Source organism: Danio aesculapii, chromosome 21 (assembly GCF_903798145.1).
Source record: "Danio aesculapii chromosome 21, fDanAes4.1, whole genome shotgun sequence".
NCBI classification, from domain to species: Eukaryota; Metazoa; Chordata; class Actinopteri; order Cypriniformes; family Danionidae; genus Danio; species Danio aesculapii.
The window spans coordinates 29,202,314-29,227,172 of record NC_079455.1 but is presented as its reverse complement, the minus strand read 5'-3'; the positions used below and the strand labels follow the sequence as shown (position 1 = coordinate 29,227,172).

The 24,859-nt window shown below is 34.7% G+C and overlaps 1 protein-coding gene and 1 pseudogene across 1 annotated transcript; both read right to left on the bottom strand.

Annotated features, from left to right (window-relative positions):
• Positions 1 to 2,405: 2,405 nt before the first annotated feature.
• Positions 2,406 to 13,219, bottom strand: LOC130214690 (mitotic-spindle organizing protein 2-like; annotated as a pseudogene).
• A 779-nt stretch (positions 13,220 to 13,998) lies between these two features.
• On the bottom strand, positions 13,999 to 24,826 carry LOC130214596 (uncharacterized). Its single transcript, XM_056446370.1, has 8 exons — positions 24,670 to 24,826; positions 21,558 to 21,756; positions 21,285 to 21,475; positions 19,105 to 19,275; positions 18,863 to 19,021; positions 16,893 to 17,027; positions 16,670 to 16,762; positions 13,999 to 14,868 (listed from the first exon to the last, which is right to left on the bottom strand). The coding sequence occupies exons 1-8, from the start codon at positions 24,682 to 24,684 to the stop codon at positions 14,428 to 14,430; spliced, it is 1,404 nt and encodes a 467-aa protein (XP_056302345.1). The 5' UTR covers positions 24,685 to 24,826; the 3' UTR covers positions 13,999 to 14,427.
• Between the last annotated feature and the right edge of the window lie 33 nt (positions 24,827 to 24,859).

Genomic DNA, 24,859 nt, shown 5'->3' with positions numbered 1-24,859 from the left:
AATTTTGTGTGTATTTTTTTATGTTTGTATATCCATTTACAAACCCCATAACCCTTATCAAGAAAACAAACATAGCTGTCAATTACTTAAGTCCACAATAATAATAATAATAATAATAATAATATAATAAATTTAATAATAACAAATTTAGGTCAGGCCACTATCCTCAGCAGTAAATAAATGGAAAACTTTTAAGCAAACGTTACTTTTAGGAAAGTAATTAAATGCTATTTTTAAATAAAAAGACCATATTGGGTAGCTATACATAAACAAAGGAACATTAGGACCTGTTAAAAAGATTTAAGACCTACCACACAATATTTCAGTAGATTTAAGACTTTAAGGAATAAAATGTAGCTTTTAAAATTTAAAACATTTAAGACTTTTTAAGACCCCGTGGATACCCTGTGATTAATGATACTTGAGATTTTGGTTATAACAAAGGAAAAGAGCAGTCAAACTAACTGCATTTTAACAAGTGTTTTTGTGTTGTTGGCCCTAAGAAACATTTCATCAAATGTCATTACAAATGTGTCATTTATACAAAGCTGAATTTTCAGCATCTTCACTCTTTTTTAATATTCTTAATCTTTTACTCTCTACTCTTTTTGGTGTCACGGTACCGAAGTCATTAAAATATGCTTATTTGATGTTCAAGAAACATTTCCTATATTTCAGGAGTCCACACTTAGCTGATGATTGATCATAAGGCTTGTTTGTCATGCTGTCCCGGGAAAGAGCCGTTAGCTCATAAGATCTTCGAGCCCAAGACTCACTCCCGTTTGCAGGGCGAGAGGGGAGTTTGAGCTCAGGTAGATCTCGAGAACTCCCTGCTGTAGTAGCTAATGAACAGACAGTGATTGCTCTTATGAGATAACTACTTACTAGGAGCATGTCTATGGTGCCGATTTGGATTAGTCAATTAACTTAAGTTGCATGTTTTTGGATGGTGGGAGGAAACCGGGAGAACTCGCATGAGCACGGGGAGAACGTGTAAACTCCGCACAGAAACGTCAGCTGGCTTGGTAAGAACTAGAACCAGTGACGTTCTTGCTATGAGGCAACAGTGCTAACCACTGGACCACCGTGCCACCCATATAGGAAAGGAGGAGCACTAGGGGTGGAAGGGGGGATTCTTCCAAACAAAGATGGCTGTTATTTACCGCGTACGAGTGGGCGCAGCCATTTGAGTCATTTTGGCTCGAAACTTCCGGTCTCATTCACTTCCATTCATTTTTAAATGTTAAAAACAGCTCGTTTTGCTGCTTGGTGTTGCAAACTGATATTTTCTTATTATATTATTCTACTTTGTCTGTATTGTAATGCAAACACTTGTTTGTTGAGTAAGTAGTTTGACCGTTTTCTGCCGTTTATTATTCCTAGTCATTTCTCCCATAGGCAACTGAATCGGAAGTTTTAAAACAATCGCAAAAACGTGCGCACTTCCGCATTAAAGAATATGGTCAATATGGAGCTTAGGGTATTTATAGTGGCTTAGGAATCGTCTGATTGGTGAATCATAAATTTGGATAATGTGGGACCAGCCACAAGCAATCATAAGCATGTGATCCTCTCGAAATAGTTTATAAATAAACTTCACTTAACAATGTTGAAAACAATGTTGAAATCCACGAAACACTATTATTCCAAAATTGAAATAAACGTTTAGTAGACAATTTTATTGAATGCCTTAGGATAGATCAATCTATCAATGATAGATCAATTATGACAGTAAATATATAAAAATGTAATTATAATGAATACAAATAAATGTATATTAGTATGACCTCTAAATGATCAAATTACACTGAAATCTGACTTAACGGCTGCTGAAGATTCAGCAACATGAATAGATTATTTAAAATTATAAATCAGTTCTTTTAAATCATATAAATGTTCACAACAATCATTACATTTTAAAATAAATTCAATGTTAATGAGCAGGAGACATTTTGTACAAACAAACAAATAAATACAATTTTTATTCCACATGCCAGTCTAAAGTACTAGCCTAGCTAATTATTATAGAGCATAAACAATAATTAGCTTTAAAAGATAGGGAATATTTTTACTCAAGAATACAGATGCACAAAAAAAAAGAGATAAATAAACAGAAATAATGTATTAAAAAAGTCAATTTTACAAGTGGAAAAATATCCAGCTAGACGCAAACTTACCATGTCTTGCAAAATCTTAAACCAAATCTGCTTCACATGAGCCCTCAAGCTACTGAACACCAGCAGTGCAAGATTTAAAGAATAAAGACAAAGGTTTCCTGTGCTTCTCTCAATAGGTCTTGGTGTGAAAGTGTAAACTAAAAATATGGTAAAATTCCATAGTCTCTAGAACAGAGACCCACATTTGACGCAGTGCAAGTCTTTATCAAATAACACTGAGAGATACCCAAGAAGCCAACCCTAAAATAACTTGATACCTTCAGCTTGGTGTGAAAAGCTTCAGCCAATTCTAGAGGAAGAGAGAAGTTGTGTTTGTGTTGTTTGGTTCAGTTGGAGGTGAGCTGTGAAGAAGAGCTGCTGCTGCCGGAGCTCTTGGTGCTCTTCTGCCCTCTGGTGGCGCTGACCTGTCGTGGCACTCGCTGGCTGGAAGGTTCTCTTGTCGATTTCTCCCCTTGCCCTGAACTCGTTTTACTGCGTACTGGATCACAAAAAACAAACCAAATGCAAGTAAATATAACAATTAAAATGCATCCATATGTGACAGGCTATCATTTTGGACTCTTGAGAAATTGTTTGTGGTGGAACAAGCAGTTTTGACCTTTGCATATTGTGTTAATTAAAAAGCTATGACTTAAAGGAACACTATACATTTCACCTAGAGTTACAGTTGAGTTGCCCATTATTAAATCCATTCAATGGGTCTAGCGGGAGCTCTTTTAGCTTAGCTTAGCATAAATCACTGAATCAGATTAGATCAATAGCATCTTTCAAGATGCATAAATCTTTTCGACAATTTTCCTATTTAAAACTTGACACTTCCGTAGTTACATTGAGCACAAAGACGGAAAATGAAAAGTTGATATTTTCTAACTTGATATGGGTAAGAACTATTACTTTCATTCCAGCATCAAGAAACTTTGCTGCTGTACCATGGCTGCAGCAGGAACAATAATATTACACAATGTTGTTCCTGAGTTGGAGACAATTTTTGGGCACTTATTATTGAAACTACAATGCATTGACGCTTTGGAAATGACAAATAACAATAATATAATAATAATAATAACAACAATAAACAGAAATCTTGATCTTTTGATTTTTACAATTAACGCACAACACACACAAGCCATGGAGTGCTTGTTATGAATCAAACCAAACTGTCATACAGCTTACATTTTTTACAGCATAGAAAAAAATTTATTAACCTCATATTACAGAAGAAAAAGTTACACAAGAAAACAATAAGAAAGATCTTATTCCTGAAACCAGGGTTTCTATAGGTTTCAAGTTTAATTTAAGACTTTTAAGACTCTTTTAGGACCATTATGAATGAAATTTTAGACTTATACAGGGCTAAACACTAATGATTATTTATAATAGGCCAATGGATTTTTTTTTTTTTTTTTGCTTGCTAAAAAAGTAATTATTTCTTAGCGACTCTAGAAGAAACTCTAGTTGTGTACATTTTTCAACATAATATTTTTTTTAACAAGTTTAACATTGTTAAAAGTAAATTTATTGTGGAGGCACTACATAATAATCAAAATATACATTTGTTGGCTTTTGGTCTAAATTGATTGAGTGAAACTTCTATTCAACCTAATGCATTTCTGTATAAAAACCTTAAGTTTTTATGTCTATTTATAAATATTATGTCTACTTCCCCATACTTCTGTAAATAATTTTTTGTATGAATGCAGATAAACATAAAAGGGATAAATTGCTGTTATGATCATGAGGACTGATTAATTGTTTTGTTTTTTCTTCTCTCCGGTTTTACCAAGATTGGATTGTTGGGATGGATGGTGATATCGGCCCGATTGGGTAGGTTTGGGTAGGAAAATTAAGACCCGTTTAAAATAGGACAACACAATATTTCAGTGAATTTAAGACTTTTAGGCCCCGCAGGTACCCTGTGAAATGTAAAATCATTTTTATTTCACCCTGATATTGATGTCATTTGAAATATGACATCAATATGAAGTTTCCAGGAGTGGCACTCGGTGTGGTCTTCTGCTACTGTAGCCCATCCGCCTCAAGGTTGGATGTGTTGGGAGTTCAGAAATGCTCTTTTGCATACCTCGGTTGTAACGAGTTGGTTATATTTGAGTTACTGTTCTCCTCTGACCTCTAGCATCATATATAAAACCCTAAAGTGGTTGTGCGTGAAAATCCCAGTAGATCAAGAGTTTTAAAAACTCAGACCAGCCCGTCAAAGTGACTTAAATCACCTTTCTTCCTCATTCTGATGCTAGGTTTGAACTGCAGCAGAGATCGTCTCGACATGTCTACATGCCTAAATGCATTGAGTTGCGTTGCGAATTTGCGTTAACGAGCAGTTGGACAGGTGTACCTAATAAGTGGCCGGTGAGTGTATGTTTAAGTCTCAATTTCATAAAAATTATATTTTTGACTCAAAAAATTGGGTTCTGCATTTAATAGCATTTTAGACTTTTATTTTCACATAATTTTCCACATTAAATCTCCAAATTGTGTTTTGATTGAAACTAGCTCAAAATGACAGAAAAATCACATATGAAGGGCAACATAAAAGATAAAAACAAGTTGCATTAAGTGTTAAAATCAGTGATGAAATGATGAAACCATCCGTTTATGAAGTTGACAGTCACATGCATGCTTTTCAATGTTGGTGGGACAATTTTGCAGGATGCTGGTTTACTAGTGCATACGGTGTCACACGCCATTAACAGACATTCATTTACCATGAGAAGCACAGGACTCTATAGCTGGATGAGAGTCACAGTCCACGAGACACATGAAGGAAGCAGATCTGGGGCATTTCACCCCGTATTCAGAGCATTGAGTCCGCAAATCACAGACACAACCGGCAAGGCATGAGAATGAGAGACAGACACACACACGGCAACATGAAGCTGAGGCAAAAATTAGTTTGTCAGCATGAGAATGTGCGGAAATAGTTCATGGGAGTGAAGAGAATACCTTGAACTCACAAGCACTGAGATTTTGAAAAAGAAAAGGTATGAGGAGAAAGTTAAAGAAAGAGAGAGAGAAGAAAAACCTTGAGAGACAGGAGCGCTTGAGTCGCTGTAGACAACTATCTTAGCCCCTCCCTTGGTGGGCGGGACACAGATGAAGAGGGAGGGGCTGTGGTTTTAGAGCTCTTTCCTGAAGCCGCACTCTCCTCTTCTATAGGAATCACACACATATTATCAAAGGGATTGAACAACACTAGCACAAATCAATGTTGGGGGCTGAGGGAGTTTTTTTGTGATAATAAAGTAAACAATATTTGGCTGAATGTGTTTTTGCTTGTCATTTAAATAAAACTGACATGAAAACCGCCTCCAGGTTACCAGCAATTATCTATCTTAAAGGGGCCTAATATGCCCCTTTTACCAGATGCTAAATAAGGCTCTAATTTCCGAGAATCAAACAAAAACAATGTTTCTCTACGAAAAACTGAAAGTCAAATAAGTGGCTAAGAAAAAAAGTAATCTATAGAACCTAGATGTTAATTTGTGCATCCTAAAAGTCGACATTTATAATGCCTCTTAGTCGCTGACATTATCTTTTGCAGGTACGATGCAAAAACTCTTTTGGTGGATGGCTGCTTCTCACTCAGGGCTGTCTAATGCTAATAAGGGAGATGGTTACTATGGGTGGGGCTCTCCCCTTTTGATAAAATTTACAAAGGCAAAATGTCTATCAGTGTTTCTACAGACGGTTTTAATGAAGTGTGACTAAATAAAAAATAATCATTTTTACCACTATAGGCTGGCTATATTCACACACTCTTGCCAAACAATTGGGTTTAAACTCTCATAAAATTGACTTTTGCATAATAGGTCCCATTTAATAGGTGCAGAATATAGTGGTTGAACTATATTGCAGTGGTATTGCAGTCCAAATTCAAAATATTGTTTTTTATCCCCACCCGGACTCTCCCCAATGACCAGACGTAGGTTGCCAGATGATGACACAAACAGAAGATCCAGTTTCACACTGTAAGCTGCTTAGCTAATGTTTACATTTGTAATATTTGTATTACTTGCAAAATAAAACCACCTCATGTGGATTTTTCTATCTCTGAATCTGTCTCATTTTGTTGGGTGCTACTGTCCTCCAGAAAACCGTTCCTACATACAGTTGAAGTCAGGATTATTAGCCCCCCTTTGAATTTTTTTTCTTCTTTAAATATTTCCCAAATGATAATTCCCGATGATATTTTTTCTTCTGCAGAAAGTCTTATTTGTTTTATTTCGGCTAGAATAAAAGCAGTTTAAAATTTTTTTAAAACCATTTTGAGGTCAAAACTATTAGCCCCTTAAGCTATATATTTTTTCGATTGTCTACAGAATAAACCATCCTTATACAATAAATTGCCTAATTACTGTAACCTGCCTAGTTAACCTAATTAACCTAATTATGCCTTTAAATGTCACTTTAAGCTGTATAGAAGTGACTTGAAAATATCTAGTCAATATTATGTACTGTCATCAGTTATTAGAAATGAGTGATTAAAACTATATATGTTTAGAAATGTGTTGAAAAATTGTTCTCACCGTTAAACAGAAATTGGGGGAAAAAATAAACAGGGGGCTAATAATTCTGACTTCAACTGTATATTGAGGTAGCCTTCTTGACTGAAATGAAATAAGCTATGATTTCATCCAAGGCAAACCGTGGTGCTGAAAATATTGGGTAACTGCCAGTGGGTGGACTAAAACAACTAAACAAACTAAACTAAAACAAAACGGATATTCCGATACACTTTTTCTAAGGAGAATAACTGACTTTGTTCATTCAAAACAGTTGATTTATTTTGAAATTAAACAAGATAGTCTTTATGAACAGATCAGCAACCCTACTGAAAAAAACAGCTTAAACCAGCCTAGGCTGGTTGGCTGGTTTTAGCTGGTCGACCAGCCTGGCTTTAGAGGGGTTTTGGCCATTTCCAGGCTGGTTTCCAGCCATTTCCAGCCTGGTCTTAGCTGGTCAGGCTGGGAGATGACCAGCTAAAACCAGCTTGACCAGCCTAGCCAGGCTGGGAGCCCAGCCAAAACCAGCTACGTCCAGCTTAAACCAGCCTGGAAATGGCCAAAACCCCTCTAAAACCAGGCTGGTCAACCAGTTAAAACTGGATTTTTCAGCAGGGAAATGATTGGCTTACAATGCACAATCACTCCAGCATTGTTTAGAAACCATTTTCATAACTGAAACTTGACAGTACTTTAACAATTTCCATTATACTGATGTTTCTTTACAAATCATTACTGAAATATTTGAAATAATACAATGTAAAACTGAAATACCATTTGAGAAATCTATTTTGCGTAGATTCTGATATTTCCTATATGCACTGCAATTCTTTCTTGAATTGATTCTGAGCTCAGTTTTTAACAGCAGTTGGCGCTGTATGTTTTACAAACAGCCATACTATAGTTGCATTAAATGAATTACAAATACCATTCATCATTCATTTTCCTTTGACTTAGTCACTTATTTATCAGGGGTCACCACAGTGGAATGAACCAGCAACTATTCCAGCATTTGTTTTTAGAGAGCGGATGCCCTTCCAGCCACAACCCAGTACTGGGAAACACCCATACACCAATTTCCAATTTAGTTTATTAAATTCACCTATACCGTAATGTCTTTGAGCTGTGGGGGAAATGGGAGCAACCGGGAAAAACCCACGCCAACACGTGGGAAGAACATGCAAACTCCACAAAGACATGCAAACTGGTCCAGCAGGACTCGAACCAGCGACCTTCCTTATGTGAGGCGACAGTGCCAACTACAAATACCACTTGAACCAAAAATAATCAATAAAGTTAGGATAGGTTTAAGTGAATTACATAAGTATTCATAATGATTTGTGTTTACATTAAGCTCATTACATAAAAGCCTATTTGCATAACTCATGAAGGCACTCTTCCTTGTGAGCGCTCTTCCTTAAGTGTAGAGCGCCATCTGCAGTTAAAAACTAAGCTCAAGATATATTCAACAGAGAATAGTAATGCTTTTGAAATTTCAGATCACACAAAAATTGATTTCTTGAACGATGTTTCATCACCACAGCTCTAATATTTCTTGCTTTTTACATTATCAATGCACAGATCCCAGCTGCAATTTCTCTCCAATTCAGTTCCTGCACACCAAAGTCCTGTATGTCTTTGCCACCTTTCTTCACCTGTCTTTGCCACCTTTGCTATCTTATTTAGTCCAGTTGAAGCATTTTACTATGGTGTTGCAGTTTGCCACAGTGTTTAAAGTCAGTCCGTGCTCCTTGGTTGCATCTCTTAAAAAGTGTACAAATGCTGCAAGTTCTTTTACATGCTTTTTTGTACTTGAACAGATAAAAAATAAGTTTGTCAACTAGGGCTGGGCGATATGGCTAAAATGCAATGCTCGATAATTATCCTCCATATTGAACGATAATGATATATATTTCAATATAAGCGTTAATGCTTACAAGATTTAAAAAGAGTAACCTCAACAATGACCGAAGCCACATAAATTAGAGGGTTCATTAAATAGCATAACATATTTTTTGGCCGATAAATTCTCAGTGGACAGAAATTCAGTACATCTCTAATATCAACACACTTTTAGATTTCTATTGTTGCACATTTCCGCTCCGTGATTGGCTCTTAGATCATTCAGGGTTTCTGCAGGTTTAATCAAGTCAAATTTAAGACCATTGTAAATTAAATTTTAGACTTATACAGGGCTAAACACTAATGATTATTTCTAATGGCCCAGTCAGTTGTCACAAAAAAAAAAATCTAATGTAATTATTTCTTTGTGACATATTTTAAATGTATATATATATATATATATAGATATATATATATATATATATATATATATATATATGTATATATATATATATATATATTATATATATATATATATATATATTTTTTTTTTTTTTTTTTTAAATGGCAAGTTTATCATTGTTTAAAATGTATCTATTCTGAGACAATGACAATAAACAATCAAAAGTCTACATTTATTGGCTTTTGGTCCAAATTGATTGAGTACAAAGTATCATGTAAAGTGATATGTTGCTCTGCTATTATCATGAGGAGTTGAGAAATTGTTTTTAGATTTCTTTCCCTGATATGGGGATTTACAGAAATTTCTGCAGCTATTGTAAGTTTTATCTCTTTGCATTGAAAAAAAATTAAATATATAATAAAAAAAAGTTTCATTGAGATGAATTGTTGGTGATTGGATGGATGTCAGCCTGATTGGGTGGCTTTACTTGTAGAGGAAAATTAGACCTGTTTAAAATGATTTAAGACTTACAAGACATTAATTCAGCGAATTTAAGACTTTTTAAGGCCTAAAATTTAGTTTTTGAAATTTAAGACATTTTAAGATGTTTAAGACCCTGCGGGAACCCTGTCATTATAAAGTAAAAAAGTCCAGAGCTTATCATTGTTATTGACATACATGTTATCGGGATTCGATATAATAACGTTTATCGGCCCAGCCCTATTGTCAACTCATGTCAAAATCCTCTTAAATGTTCACTTGAAACATAATCCACTGTGTTTAAGTAAACAGTTGAGAAAAGAAGAGATTTGTGCATCATTATATTGGGTCCAGTAAAAATGTTGTTATTATTATCATCAAACTGTTTGGCTGGGCTGAGACCATACCAGAACAAAAAGTAATTCAATATCAATGATTTTAATTGTATTGTAAGAGGTAAGAGACATTGCAGTATTTTGACAAACCTGGAATGATGTCTCAAATTTAACTCGCTCAATATTATCTTCTAGTTTAATGAACTGTCTTATAAAATCAATATCATGTTTGCAAATCACAGAAAAATGGCAGTGTTGATTGTGTTATATTACTATATACTCATTCTAAATGTAATCTAAAGGGCTTCATGACACAGAGATTGTTTCTATTCTATCAATATCCAGCTTTATTTGTTTTTTCAAAAGTGAGGGAAATATTTGACAATGTCAGCTTGTAGTCAATAAATATCCCACATCCCTATGTAGAAACGGATCCCACTTCAAAGTTAGAGATCTAATCACCTGCAGAATAGGACAGATGTTGTTTGAGTTGGACTTCATCTACTTTCCAGCTCAAATAAAGTAAAACTGTGGCACATTATGGTTTGGTTCGTTTCCTCCATAGTTTTAGCATGTTGTTCACTCACCTCTAGACTCTGTAGGAAGCAGCAGTGGTGTGGGATGTTGAAGATGTGTCACCAGTGGATGTTTCAGAGACCTTCTGTCCTGCACACATGGTCTTTAGTGTCTGAAAGACTGCTAGAGGCGCAACGTTCATCTTCAGGAGGTCCACTATGATTCTGTAGTAGAGCAAGACAGTGTTTTAAAATCATGAGACACATAAAACGAGTCCTTATGGTGATTTTTTTTTTTTTAAATATGAAATCTGCAACATGTATGGGTTAAGAGAAGGGCTACACGATATTGAAAAAATCTGACATTGTGATAATATATTGCAGAAAAATAAAATGTGATATACTGTATGTATAAATTTTCACCAAATGATTAAATAATACTATTTGGAAAAAATTTATAGTCACATTTTATTTAAAAGTTCAATTCTTGCTATTAGCAAAACATTAAATATGAATAAAGATAAATATTTACTTCAATAAACTCCCAATTTTCTGCTTATTAATAGATATCAAGGTGTTTTAGGTATTGGGTTAGGGATGTTGAAAAAGATCATGCAGAAAATGTAGTTTATAAGTACTAATATCTCAATAGCCAGTATCTCAGAAACATACATACTAATAAGCAACTAGTTAATAATGAGAATTGGTTCCCTAAAGTGTTATCAAATGTATTCATTTTGATTGATTGGGATAATTCTGCAGGGGAGTGAGTCATGACATGTAATGAACTACAAGCACTGATTAATGCAATAAAGAAAAGATGAATGTAAAATAAGCAGTGCATGTTTATGGTTTTGTATATTTCAATGTATAAAATACACTGCAAAGTCAACTCAATATTGCATATCTATGCGATGTGACTATTGTGGATGCACATATTGCAATATTGATGCTGAATCAATATGTTGTGCATCCCTAGTTAAGAGACAATATTGTTCAATAAATACATTACATACTAGTTTGTTTTTTTAAAGCCTATTCTGCCCACCAAACTGCATTCTGCATCTGATAGAAAATACAGTGAAAACTTATTATTATAATTTCAAATAACTGTTAAAGTTGAATTTTCAACATCATTACTCCAGTCTGCAGTGTCACACGATTCCTTCAGAAATCATAATAATATAATGATTTGCTGCTCATGAAAAAATATATATTATTAACAGTGTTCATAATATATTAACATTCATTTTTTCTTCGGCTTAGTCCCTTTATTCATCAGGAGTCGCCAAAGTGGAATGAACCGTCAACTTATCCAGCATATGTTTTAGACAGCAGATGCCCTTCCAGCTGCAACCCAGTACTGGGAAACATCCATACACACTCATCCACCTCACAATACACTACGGCGAAATTAATTTGGTTCAATTCAATTATAGTCTTTGGAGTGTGTGGAAAGTGGGGCACAGAAACATTTTGCTGTGTCGCCCTTATCCAAAAGTATCACTTAAAATTTATCACTGTATTTTTTAAATTAAGAATAATTGTACTTCTCAAAATCTGAACAAGTTATTAGTTTTACTGTTTTTGTTTTATCAGTTGAAAATACAAGACTTTGACTTATCTAAATCTTTATGAATTTTAGAAGTACAGAATCAGCATGTTGACTTATCTATTTTTTTCTTCTTTTTTCTATTTTAAAAAATATATACTTATTAACTGTTTTTTGTCCTGTCTCTGTTATCCTGTTGCACTGTAGAAGCTCTGTCACGAAAACAAATTCCTCGTATGTGTGAACATACCTGGCAATAAAGCTCTTTCTGATTCTGATTCTGATGTGTTACACTGAATGACTGAATATCATTTCATTCATATTATGCAATTTAATTTTAGAAAGGTTACATTATACTAAAAAGTCCACAAAAGCTGAAATGTAGTTGACCCTTATGTATAATTAAGTATACCTTTTTGTTCTTTATGTAGAAATTTCTTCAGTTTTACATTATGTACATTTTCAGTGACTCACTTGAAAACCTCTTGATCAATGACCACCCCAGCAGCCTGTGTGAGCTCGAAAAGCTCAGTCTCCTCGGCGTTTAAACACCTTTTTCTTCTTGATGCTGTATTCTGCACATTCCCGCTGACGGTCACGCTCAGAGAGGGAGAGTCCGGGGCGGAGGGCATCGCGGCGGGCTGAGCTGACTGGGACATACGCCTCACCTCAAACACTGACAACAAACAATTGAGGTAAAGTTGGATTAATATTCGCACATTCGTTCATTTTTACGGTTTCTACATTGTTTACCACGCTACTTGAATAATCGGTCTGGAATTGTACTTAACTTATGACTTCAAAACAACATTAGCGTTATTTAACTGACTAAGTGTGAACAATGTAGCCTACTGTGATAGTCATTGGCTAATAATATGATTTCCCTAGTAGAATCTGTAAATAATATTTTTTTTTCTGAAATTATATTAAATTAAGGAGAAGTCCGAATGTGTGAATATAAAGCCAAACACATGAGAGAGCAATAACAAAACTAACGTGCATTTATCTGACACCTTGCAATGCTGCTGGTTCCACAAATGAAACCATTTTTCTTTTCGGGAAATGTCTCTGCTGAAATGTAACGTTATTCAAAGCCAATAGTGTTAGGCTGGATGTCCTGTTACTGAGTAACAATAACGTATATTATTAGAAACGCTGAGCAATAACAACCAAGGTAATGTTGATAACGTTACACATACATGTGACTGTGCTATTAATATTGTACAATAAATTTCACAATCACATTTCCCTGCTCTTTTCCCTATACGTTGGAATTTAAAACAGAAGTGTTAATTAAGCTTTAAACGAAAGGCTTAACGTTATGTTTAATAAAATACTCACAACAGTGCACTGGCGAATTCCCCGCTTCCTTCCTCTAGGTTTGTTGTCTCGGTAGAGAGATACAACCAGAGCATTTCATGTGCTGCCACCATGCGGTCTGGAGAAAATATAAGCTGTTGTCTTCTTGGTGGCACAGAAAATAGAGCACATCAGTCAGTTCCAGAACACTTTTATACATACTTAATATATATTTTATATAAAATTAAAATAATAAATATATATGTAGTGGTTTTAAACAAAAAGTTATAGCGATATAAGTTATAGACCATTTGAGGGGTGTAAACAACAACAATGGTCCTAACGTATTTCTTGTTTTATATTTTTAAATTCCATAGCTTCCAAGAATCCTAAAAAGTCCAAATATTGATAAATAACATTTTGACAACTGTTTTAACGTTGAGATATGATTGAATTGCTGCTTGGTTATTAAAACAATTTGACCACAAGCAGAAATGTCCATGGGCCAATGGCATCACCACATTGACATATTGATTCTATATTGATTCTACTCAAATAGACATATTATGTATGAGTATATGAGTAGTACTCTTATACATGTGTATATAAACAATATATATATTTAAATACTGAATATATAAAGAGTTATCTGAATTGATCTGAGTTTATCAGTTTTTTTCCTAAAATTAGCTTTTTTTTTCCACCGTAGACCCCTGTGTGTAGGTTTAGTAATTTCACTTTTACTGTAATGAATTTGTTTGTTTGTTTTCATTGCATTTAAGTGAAATTGCTCATTATTGAAGTAAAATTAAGATTGCACTTAGAAAAGCAAACATATATCAGTTGTAAGAATAAACCAGCTGGACAAAATTGAACAAAGTCAATAATTATTCTGGCATTTAATTAAAAAATAAATAAACACTGGTTATTTATAAATATCACTATGTCTGTAGAACTTCAAGATTTGGCATCCTTACATAAAGTGTTTCCACAGCTCATAACTGTTCCCCGCACAATGTTTCATTTATGAAAACATGATCAGTAGCAAGTCTGTTTACGCTCAATGATAAATGAAACCCAATGCAGTCATTAAAAGCACAAGTACATTGCATTAGATAGCATTGACAAACATAAATAAAAATGTAAAAAAGCTTTATGGTCAAAAAATAATGTATAATGGAATCATGTATATCTATATTTTGCCAAATGACAGAATACAGACAGATTATTGATCTGGAAATGTATGGCATACCTAACAGCAATTTTTAAAAGCTTTAAAAAAGGAATGAAGATGAGTGTGATTCTCAGCTTATTTTTTGTACTTTGTTTTCAACTATCTCCTCTAAGTCGTCAGTTGAATTGCGCTTCTTTGGAGCCTCGATGAACAAAGAAACTTCCGGTTTATCCTCTAAAATCTTCGATGTAGTTAAGCCAGTGTTTGTCAATTCTAACTCCAGGCTGTGGCTCTCCAAACAGGCCACTGTATCGGATGACACTAGCTCCAGCTCTGTGGATTTTAGTTTCTCATGCTGCTCAGTGTGTAGCTGTACATCCATGTTCTCCAATCCTGTTAAAGGTCCACTGATGGCTGTGGTTTGTGTCTCTTCTGAATCCTCATTGAGCTCCAGTGCCTCCTTGTGGCCATTGATTGCCATGACGTGACCAGTCCCGCACAGGATCTCCCTTCTGAGCGAAGCCAACTGAGCCTGCAGGAGCTCCTTGTGCTGAGCTTCAAGGCTTTCCATCTAACAGTAGCAAAGACAGAACAAGGTATGCAAGTTTTAACAAAACTTTAAAGGGGACCCATTTACAAGATGTAAAACAAGTCAGTGAGTGTGTATATGAAGCTCAAAATACCCCACAAATAATGTTTTTATAACTCTTTAAAACTGCCCCTTTTAGGCTTTGACCCTAATTGTGCCATTTTGGTGACTGTCACTTTAAATTCAAATCAGATTGTGCTCTTTTCAAAGAGGGCGGAGCTACAAATGCATATGTGTCAGCATAGTGGCAGATTCGAAAACAAGACTAATGTCCTATAATAATGAGGAAGAGATCGTCACCAGTAGGTGTGACATGTAGAAAGGGAGCATGTCAATCAAAGTGTTTCTGTAGACTGTTTTTATGAAGTATGATTATAAATAGTTTAATTAATACATTTTTACCTTTAGATGCTGGTTATATTCGCAGACAGTTGCCATGCAAATGTGTTTAAAACCACTTAAACTCCATATTTTTGCTCAATAGGTCCCCTTTAATACACATTTTAAAAAACGCCATGCATGTACAGCTCCTACCCATTTGAATGGGGAAACATCCAATTCTTTAAGCTTACAAAATAACTAAAACAGTATCAAAAACATATTTGACATGCTAGATCTGCCAATGTAGCTCTAGGCAAGCTTTTAACGACAGCACCAATGACATGATGATTTTATCAAATAGCGATTGGCTGTTTTATTTGGAAGACGTGACTATTCAGTCACAGAGCGTGTTGCCCTTTCTGTCTTTGTGAATACTTGGCACGATACTGTGAAAATATGAAATGTGTGATGTTGAGTTTTACGCAAACTATTTTTCTTCTTATTATTATCGTCATCTATTTTTTTTAAAAATTTTATACAATGATCATACTAATATAAACAGGCAAAGTAGATATTTTTCTGATATTTTAAATCAATTAAATTAATTGAATTAAATTGTAATTAATTAAATTCATTTCTGGCAAAAAAAAGGTCATTGTGCAAACATTTACATTTACTTTCATTTAGATGAAGCACTATGAATGACTGAAAGCCTCGGCAGATAATCTGATTCTTATTTGTTGTTGTCATTTTCCTCTTGTCTCTACTGTTTGTTCGTTTATTTATGTATTGTCACGTCATCAACTTATGGCTATTTCTCATCTCAAAATCTGCCATTATTATTTATTTTTAGCTCTTTGCTATGAGGCACTTTAGATTCACCTTTTGGAAAGTTTATCCATTAGCATAACAGTACCTACTGAGACATCTGATCACATCACACATATGTTTGGCACCTAAAATATAATTTATCCTACTTCTTTCTGCGATATGGATATTGCATTTACTTTCATTCATTTATTCATTTTCTTTCAGCTTTTTCCCTTTATTCATCAGGGGTCACCACAGCGGAATGAACCGCCAACTTAACCAGCATATGTTTTACACAACGGATGCCCTTCCAGCTGCAACCCAGTACTGGGAAACATCCATACACACTCATTCAAAACACATACACTACAGCCAATTAAGGTGTGTCAATTCACTTATTGCGCATGTCTTTGGACTGTAGGGAAAAGCATAGAGCACTTAAGTGTAGGGAGCACTGAACACGAACAGGGGGAGAACATGCAAACTCCACACAGAAATGCCAACTGGCTCAGCCAGGGCTCAAACCAGCGACCTTCTTGCTGTGAGGCGACAGTGCTAACCACAGAGCTACCGTGTCACCAATTTACTATCATCTCGATGTATAATTATAATCATTTACCAATACAGTCTGCTTTTCATTTAGAGCACTTACAAGTTTGGCCACCTTTTGTTGGCTGTGATCAGGACATTGATAGGCTTGCAGTTCCTCAAACATCCTCACATTAGATTGCACTAGGCTTGCGACCTAACAATGAAATGAAATGGATAAAAAGAATTATTTAAATACAAGTATAGAAGAGAAATTGTGTAACTGATACTCTTTTTAATTAAATAAATAAATACAATAAGGCTACATGTAAACCAGCCAAGTATACCTGTTCTTTGAGCTGTTTAATCTCAGCTCGTAGTGTCTTCTCCATGCTCTCCTTCTCCTGATGAAGTGTGTCGATCTGCTGGTGAAGCTCCAGGAGACGTTTCTGCAGCAGTGTCTGCTCCAAACTTTCTGCTTCCTAAAATTACAGAAACAATATGTTTAGATTAAGTTAAGACTGCCACTACGTATATTTCATATTTTAGTGTATTTTAGATTATTTTGGGGATGCAAAGGTTAATTTTCACTTTTCAGCATTATTACTCCAGCCTTCACCATCACATGATCCTTCAGAAATCACTTTAACAAGCGGATTTGGTGCTGAAGAAAACATTTATTATTTTTTTGTTGATGTTATTAATGCTCAAAGCAGTGGTGTCTGGCTTGATAATGGACTATAATAACTTTACTTGAATTAGCTGCTGAAGAAAATTACACTAAATATAATCTTTTTCTTGGCTGGACAAAGATGATTAATCACATCCAAAATAAAAGTTTGTTTTGACATAATATATGTGTGTGTGTTGTTTACATTTAATATGTATAGATAAATACACATATACATGCATATGTTTGAGCAAATGTTTATATATTTTATATCTAAATATAAATATGTATATGATGCAAATTGTTTATACATTTAAATATTTATGCAAAAAAAAGGTTTGTGTAGTTTTGTTTTTATGCATGTATGTATGTGTGCTATCTTTATATAATAATTATATATAACACACACACACACACACACACACACACATATATCTTATGTCAAAATAAACTTTAATTTGGATGCGAATAATCTTTTTCATTTTTTATTCAATGAAGGTGCAGTATGTAAGTTTGACACCCAGTAGTTGTACTAGGTATTGTATTCCTGGATCAAAACAAACACAGGAGCAGGTTGCCAGATTGAGGTCCAAAAGTAGGGAGTCTGACGATAAACCGTGTTCTAAATAAAAGAAATGGCATGCAATAGAAGGAATATTTTTCATACTAAAAGGAGTTTTTGTTCTAACCAACACATGAAATTTATATTTCAAATACGGCTTCTAATTCTGGCAGCTGACAATGATCACCTCAGGTACACCTCAATGTGCTTTATTTAGTGTAAATGCTAACAATGTGAGTTTGAATGCCATTTTACATGGCATTTATTGCCATACTACTGAAAGCAGCAGCAGCAGATAGTTCACCTCAAATCTTGAAAATAAAATAAACCGTTTGAAATTGAAATTGTTAAAATTGTTAAAGAGGTTTAATATGTACTAATTAGATTATAAACCTTACCATTTCATGAGTGAGTGTATATTCTGTGCTTCTGAATGGCTGTATTTAAACTTCTGTTGTTTCATCTGGTGCAAAAAGCCAAATTGCTTATCACTGAAAATCTTGTCACGTAGCATGTTGTTAGGACACAGGGTTACAATGTAACCTGCTCACCTAATGTTTATGCTCGTAATATTTATATTATTTGCTAATTAATAACCTCATGTGGAACGCTGAATCTGCGTCTCATTTCGGAGTCTGCTACTGTCCACCAGAGGTCTCATTTCAGTCACGGGAGCATGCTTTGAGAGCCTTTCAGAATGAAATACGCGGTTCTCCAACAAGGCAAACCGGAGTGCTGAAATATAATTGGCTAAACTGGCATTGGGGTGGGTTAAAAGAACCAAAACAAAGACAGCATCCCGGCACGTAACAGACATTTTTAAAGCAGAATAACTGACTTTAGCATAGTTTTTCAGATAAACAAAAATGTTCACTTGGCATGTTTCTTAAACATCTTCAAACATATTATAGTATTTTTATGCTTTAGAAGAGTCAAAAACGTACATACAGCACCTCCAATCTTGTAATTAATATTAATAGAAGAATTGCATTCTTAATTTTATTAATTTTTATTGTTAATTTTTTCTGTAATTTAATTCTGAAATACTATTAATAAAAGCATATTGAACAGTGATTAATAATAACCTGTTCAGTAAGGATACCAGTAGTTGTATCATAGATCACACTGCTTCCTTGTCCATCAGGATCCATAAGAACAAGAGTCTGTGTCCCATCAGATGAACTTTGGGAAGACTGCACCTCCTCCTCAGCACCCAATGGGATGCCATTTCTCTCAACGTCTTCCTAAAAGGCAAATGAGGCTTATGGATCATCACTAGTAAATAATATGACCTAAAGCTATGATATTCCAGTGTGAGTTTGTCTACCTTTGGCTCCACAGTCAGCAGTGTTTCAGTGCCAGTGGTCAGAATGGGCTGTGTTAAGATGGACCCAATGCTTGTGCCATCTTCACCTGGTCCAAGACCCACTGCAAGGCCTTCATATGCTTTCACGTGAGCTTCTGAGCTTTCACCGTAATACTGTCGGCAGTTTACATTCTGAGGAAATATATGAACATTATTCCAACTAAAAATCATATTCAGAGCAGATAAACAGAACACAGCTACATCTATAATCATAGAAAATTTGTAATCATAATGTTTTAAAAGATGTGTACTGTCAGCCATTTAGAATCAGCCACATGCTAAAGTCAGTTCGACTTCATTTACAGCATATAGTGCTCTATGTCAAACAGAATATTTTATAAGCAGCTTCATGTTTTATTTAAATTGCAAATATATAATATTAATGGGTGACACGGTGACTCAGTGGTGGCCTCACAGCAAGAACGTCACTGGTTCAAGTCCCGGCTGTGTCAGTTGGAATTTCTGTGGAGTTTACATGTTTTCCCCGTGTTCATGTGGGTTTTCTCTGGGTTCAGTCCAAACACATGCACTATAGGTAAATTAGATAAATGAAATTGGTCATAGTGTATTTGTGTGAATGAATGTGTATGGATTTTTCCCAGTATTGGCTTGAAGCTAGAAGGGCATCCGCTGTGTAAAACATGTGTTGGATAATTTGGCGGTTCGTTCCACTGTGGCAACCCCTGATGAATAAAGGGACTAAGCCGAAGGAAAATGAACAAATGAATGAATATATAATATTAGTGCTAACAAATTAACAGATTAATCGCATCCAAAAGAAAAGTTCATATTAACAAAATGTATTTTATTTGTGCATACTGTGCATTAATTTATTGTATAGCATATTTATATATTTATATATTTATATATATATATACACACATGTGAATATATTTCTTTCATCAATTATACTCATGTATATATTATGTAAATACAAACTTACAAATACTACAACTTTCAAAAGTTGATTTTATTTGCTATTGTAAACATCAATGTTTTTTATTCAAAATATAAAGTCGTTATGCCGTTACTTCTGTGACCATTTGAATATTTGTAATAAAGTCTAAAAGTCCCTTTAAGGCAAGTCATTCCACTCTGCGTTCATCTTTGAAACACCTCTCGGCAAGTATGCTCAGGCATTCTGTTTGAATAGGGAAACATCAAATTCTCCAAAAACTGCTTGCCAAGCTTACGATTAAATTTCACATTAGGAATCAACAATAAAATTAAACAACAACTGTTCCTTTAGTTTCATTTCTAAACGTCCAAATCACACAAAATCTGCAGAAACTCAAGTCTGCTCCTCCCCCTCCCCTAGAGGATGGTCAGTCTATAGCAATCACTGATTGGCTCCTGTACAAAAAGGCGGGGCTTCATTCACCATATTGACCATTGCTCTTTTCCTATTCAAAACTATACGAGTAACACGTCTTGTGTATTCTATAGTCTTTGGTCTAAAGTGATTTTAATCCATACATAACGACTGCTCTTTTTGGGTCAAAAAATACAGATCCTTTAAAAAAATAATTGAGCATATGCAAATTGTGGTCATTAAGAAGATGGGATTATTTGAATTGATATCAAAACCTTTTTAACAATCATGTAAATCTTTTTTTGGTAATGGTACTGACTATACAAATTTCATGAAATATGAAACAAAGTTGGGGGATCACGGGGGCGCAAGAAGGTTGCTGGCTCGAGCCTCGGCTGGGTCAGTTGGCATTTCTGTGTGGAGTTCGCATGTTCTCCCCGAGATCGCGTGGGTCTTCTGCGGGTGCTCCGGTTTCCCCCACAGTCCAAAGACATGTAGTACAGGTGAACTGGGTAAGCTAAATTGTCTGTAGTGTATGTGTGTGAATGAGTGTTTCCCATGTGATGGGTTGCAGCTGGAAGGGCATCCGCTGCATAAAACATATGCTGGATAAGTTGGCGGTTCGTTCTGCTGTGGCGACCCCAGATTAATAAAGGGACCAAGTCGAAAAGAAAATGGATGAATGAATGAAACAAAGTCGATTCTATTATAAATTGAAGTCAATAAAATAATTTAAAGTAGCATATGACATAATATAGCACTTGCTTTTAAAAATACATTTCATTCTTGATGTGAACGGGCCTTTAACCCTGTGTTATGCAGCAATTACCTGCGTGACTTGGATCTGGAATGTGGTGTGAGGATTTCGGAAGTGTGTTTTATAGTGTTTGATGGCCTCGTCCCTCCTGTTGAAACCATTTCTGCAACGGTAACAGTGCCAATGCGCACCTTTAAACCTCTTTTCTCCTTTTATAGTGCCCACAATTTCACAATGGATACAGCAGCGCAGCACTTTCAAGCCTGTCCACAAAAAGAGAAGTGTATGAGAGAAACTGCATAAATCATCATACATGCTAAATTCTGTAGCAACACTGTGCCTTACCAGCAAACTCAATGCCTTTGTCCACGTGTTTGATGCGGAAGTGAGCTCGCAGGATGACCGGGTCTTGATAAGCCTCGGTCACAGCACACAGCGGACAGTGCATGTGCACACCTTTTTCCTGCCCCAAACACTTTTCATCCTGGCACAGCACAGGAGTGTATGTGTGTTCAGTTCCTCTGACACGAACAGACGGATGGGCCTAGAAAGACAAATTTATAAATGATAGTTTATAAATGATGAGTCACGCTTTAGTTTGGGGATCATAATGACCATATTTCAAATTAGAGCTGCACAATATATATCGTTTCAGCATCGATATTGCAATGCACAATTAGATAGTTGATCACACACACAATTCAGAATACATGAGGTTTGTGAAGTCACTGCAGAGTTTAACCATCACAGAGCAAAAGTTTTTCATCTGTATTTTTTCACAATTTCAATTTCAGTAGTTATAAGCATTTCGACACAAAACAACAGTGCTGTTTGTAACATTAATGTAATTTTCTGAATGATTTATACAATGAAGACCATGTTATTTTACATTAGATTTTTTAATTTCTCTACCTCAACACTGTTCTCAATCAATACATTCTCAATCAATCTAAATTAATGAATTCTTTCCAACAGATTTATTCAAGTCATCTGGTGAAATTGAATTCATATCGCAATATACAGATGAAGTCAGAATTATTCGCCCCCCTGTTTATTTTTTCCCCAATTTCTGTTTAATGGAGAGATTTTTTTTCAACACATTTCTAAACATAATAGTTTTAATAACTCATTTCTAATAACTTATTTATTTTATCTTTGCCATGATGACAGTAAATAATATTTTACTAGATATTTTTTCAAGACACTTCCATACAGCTTAGTGACATTTAAAGGCTTAACTAGGTTAATTAGGTTAACTAGGCAGGATAGGGTAATTAGGCAAGTTATTGTATAACAATGGTTTGTTCTGTAGACTATCGGAAAAAAAATTGCTTAAAGGGGCTAATACTTTTGACCTTAAAAAGGTTTTTAAAAAATTAAAAACTGCATTTATTCCAGCCAAAATAAAACAAATAAGACTTTCTCCAGAGGAAAAAAAATATTAGACATACTGTGAAAATTTCCTTGCTCTGTTAACATCAATTGGGAATTTTTTAAAAATAGAAAAAGAAAATTAAAAGGGGGCTAATAATTCTGACTTCAACTGTTTATTGCAGACGGTGCAGCCTTATTTCAAATCCTTTAATCCTACCCCTTTCCTATTAATAAACAGCAAATTTAGATGTTTATTAGTAAATAGTTATTAGTTAATAGTTAGTCAATAGTGTGAGTTGGTCCCCACATAAAAAAGTGACCTAAATAAGTAGCCAATTTTTACCATGAATCACTTTCTGACAGATGCTCTTGGCTGGGATATTTAAAAAAACAAAAAGTTGAAGACATACAGATGGGATTAAAATTTTTTCTCTAAGTGGGAAAAATCTGTAACTAGAAGTTGCTGGTCATTAAATGTTCACGCAAGAACACATCTGTTGAAGTCCTGTGGAAAAACAGCTGTGTATAGTGACTGGTCCGTTTGTTTACCTCTCATTATTTATTCAATATCTGAATACTATTTTTGCATTCAGGGTCTATTTGAGCTTTTTTTAAATATGTATTTTTTAGCTAAAACCATATGGTATCTTATTAGGAACTTCTCACTAATTAGTGAATCATTTCAGTTTTGAAAGTTATCACGTTTTTACCATACTATTACCACTGTATTATTAATTTGTTAATAACCAAAAATGTCAATTTGTTTAAAATCTCAACATTGTACGAACCACACATAGACTTTTTTTTTCGATTTTTGAAATATATAATTGAATGACATTTTTAAGAACATATAAGCTGAAAATTACCAGAATTTTTATCAGTCTATTTCACAAATAATTGTTTTAATGTTAGTTAGGCCTGTTAATATAAACATTATTTTATACCCTGCAAAGCAGTTGGGTCTGATGTGAACAGCTGCACATAAACACCAATCCTGACCACACTGTATTATAAGCTATTTTTACAAGGTAGAGTTAAAGCTGCTCTATGCCTGCTCATAAAGCTCATAATAGCCAGACTAAATTATGCTGACTCTAAATGACTCCATCCTCTTGTATCAAAGCATACAGTGGTAATTTAAGTGAAAATACATTTATGTAATTTCCGGAATTGAGGTAAAGTTGGTCTTATATTCGCACATTCATTTAATGACAACTTGTGACACGCTCCCTATATTGTTTGCCATGGTACTTTTGAATATACAGTCTGAAATCACATGCAAGTATGATTTGAAAACATCAGCAGCACTAATTTAATTAACTGTGAACAATGTTGTACTGTGATAGTCACTGGCTGCTAATATGATTTTACTATTTAGAATATGCAAAGAATACTTCTCTGAAATTATATTATTAGGTGAATATCTGAATTTGTGAATATAAAAACTACTTTACCTCAATATTTTGCAGGCAGCTGTCTAGAAACTTTCATGCTACTTTAGAAGTTCTTCTCTGACACCTTTCCATTTATTTCAGACACAAAATACCTTCATAAACAGCATGGATGATTTACTTTAAATCAACTTACATGATGTTACTTCAACTGGAGTAGCAGCTGTTTAACTTTTCATATAGCCTTGAAACCGCTTGAAACGTTGTTATAGTATTAATTCTTTAAAAGCCCCTTGTGGAAAACATAAGAACTGCTAAATAACAACCAATGAAACTTGGCCCTGACAATATATGCAAAATAATTACCACCTTTATCTCAAGCAGTCTAAAAGAACTCTTGTTTGCAAAATGACAATATACATGTAGGTGTTGTAGATTAATTTCATGTACTTAAATGGGCCCAATGCATGTCTAACAATGGAAACGTTACATATATTGTACAAGGCCTGCAAATAGTTCAGTTAAAAGTCTTTATAAAATGACGTAACATTATAATGAAAATCTTGACCACTGCACTAAATTTCTTTGGTCCAGAAAGTTAAAATCTGCACGCTGCGTTTGAACAGTTTAGCTAACAACTTTAGCAGGCTAACAAAAAACTCGTAACATTTCACGCCTAAACTTCCACTCACCACAAAAGCGGACATGCTGTTGATATTACACAGAAATCCGCTTCAAAATCCGCCGGTTGTTGTAGTCTTCAGCCTATGAAACATACCATTTCAGAGCGCTTGTGTGTGGTTCGTCATCTTTGTGTACACACATTCACCTGCGGGTTTCGTCCAGATATCACCGATGAATGCGGTGACGAAATGTCATTAT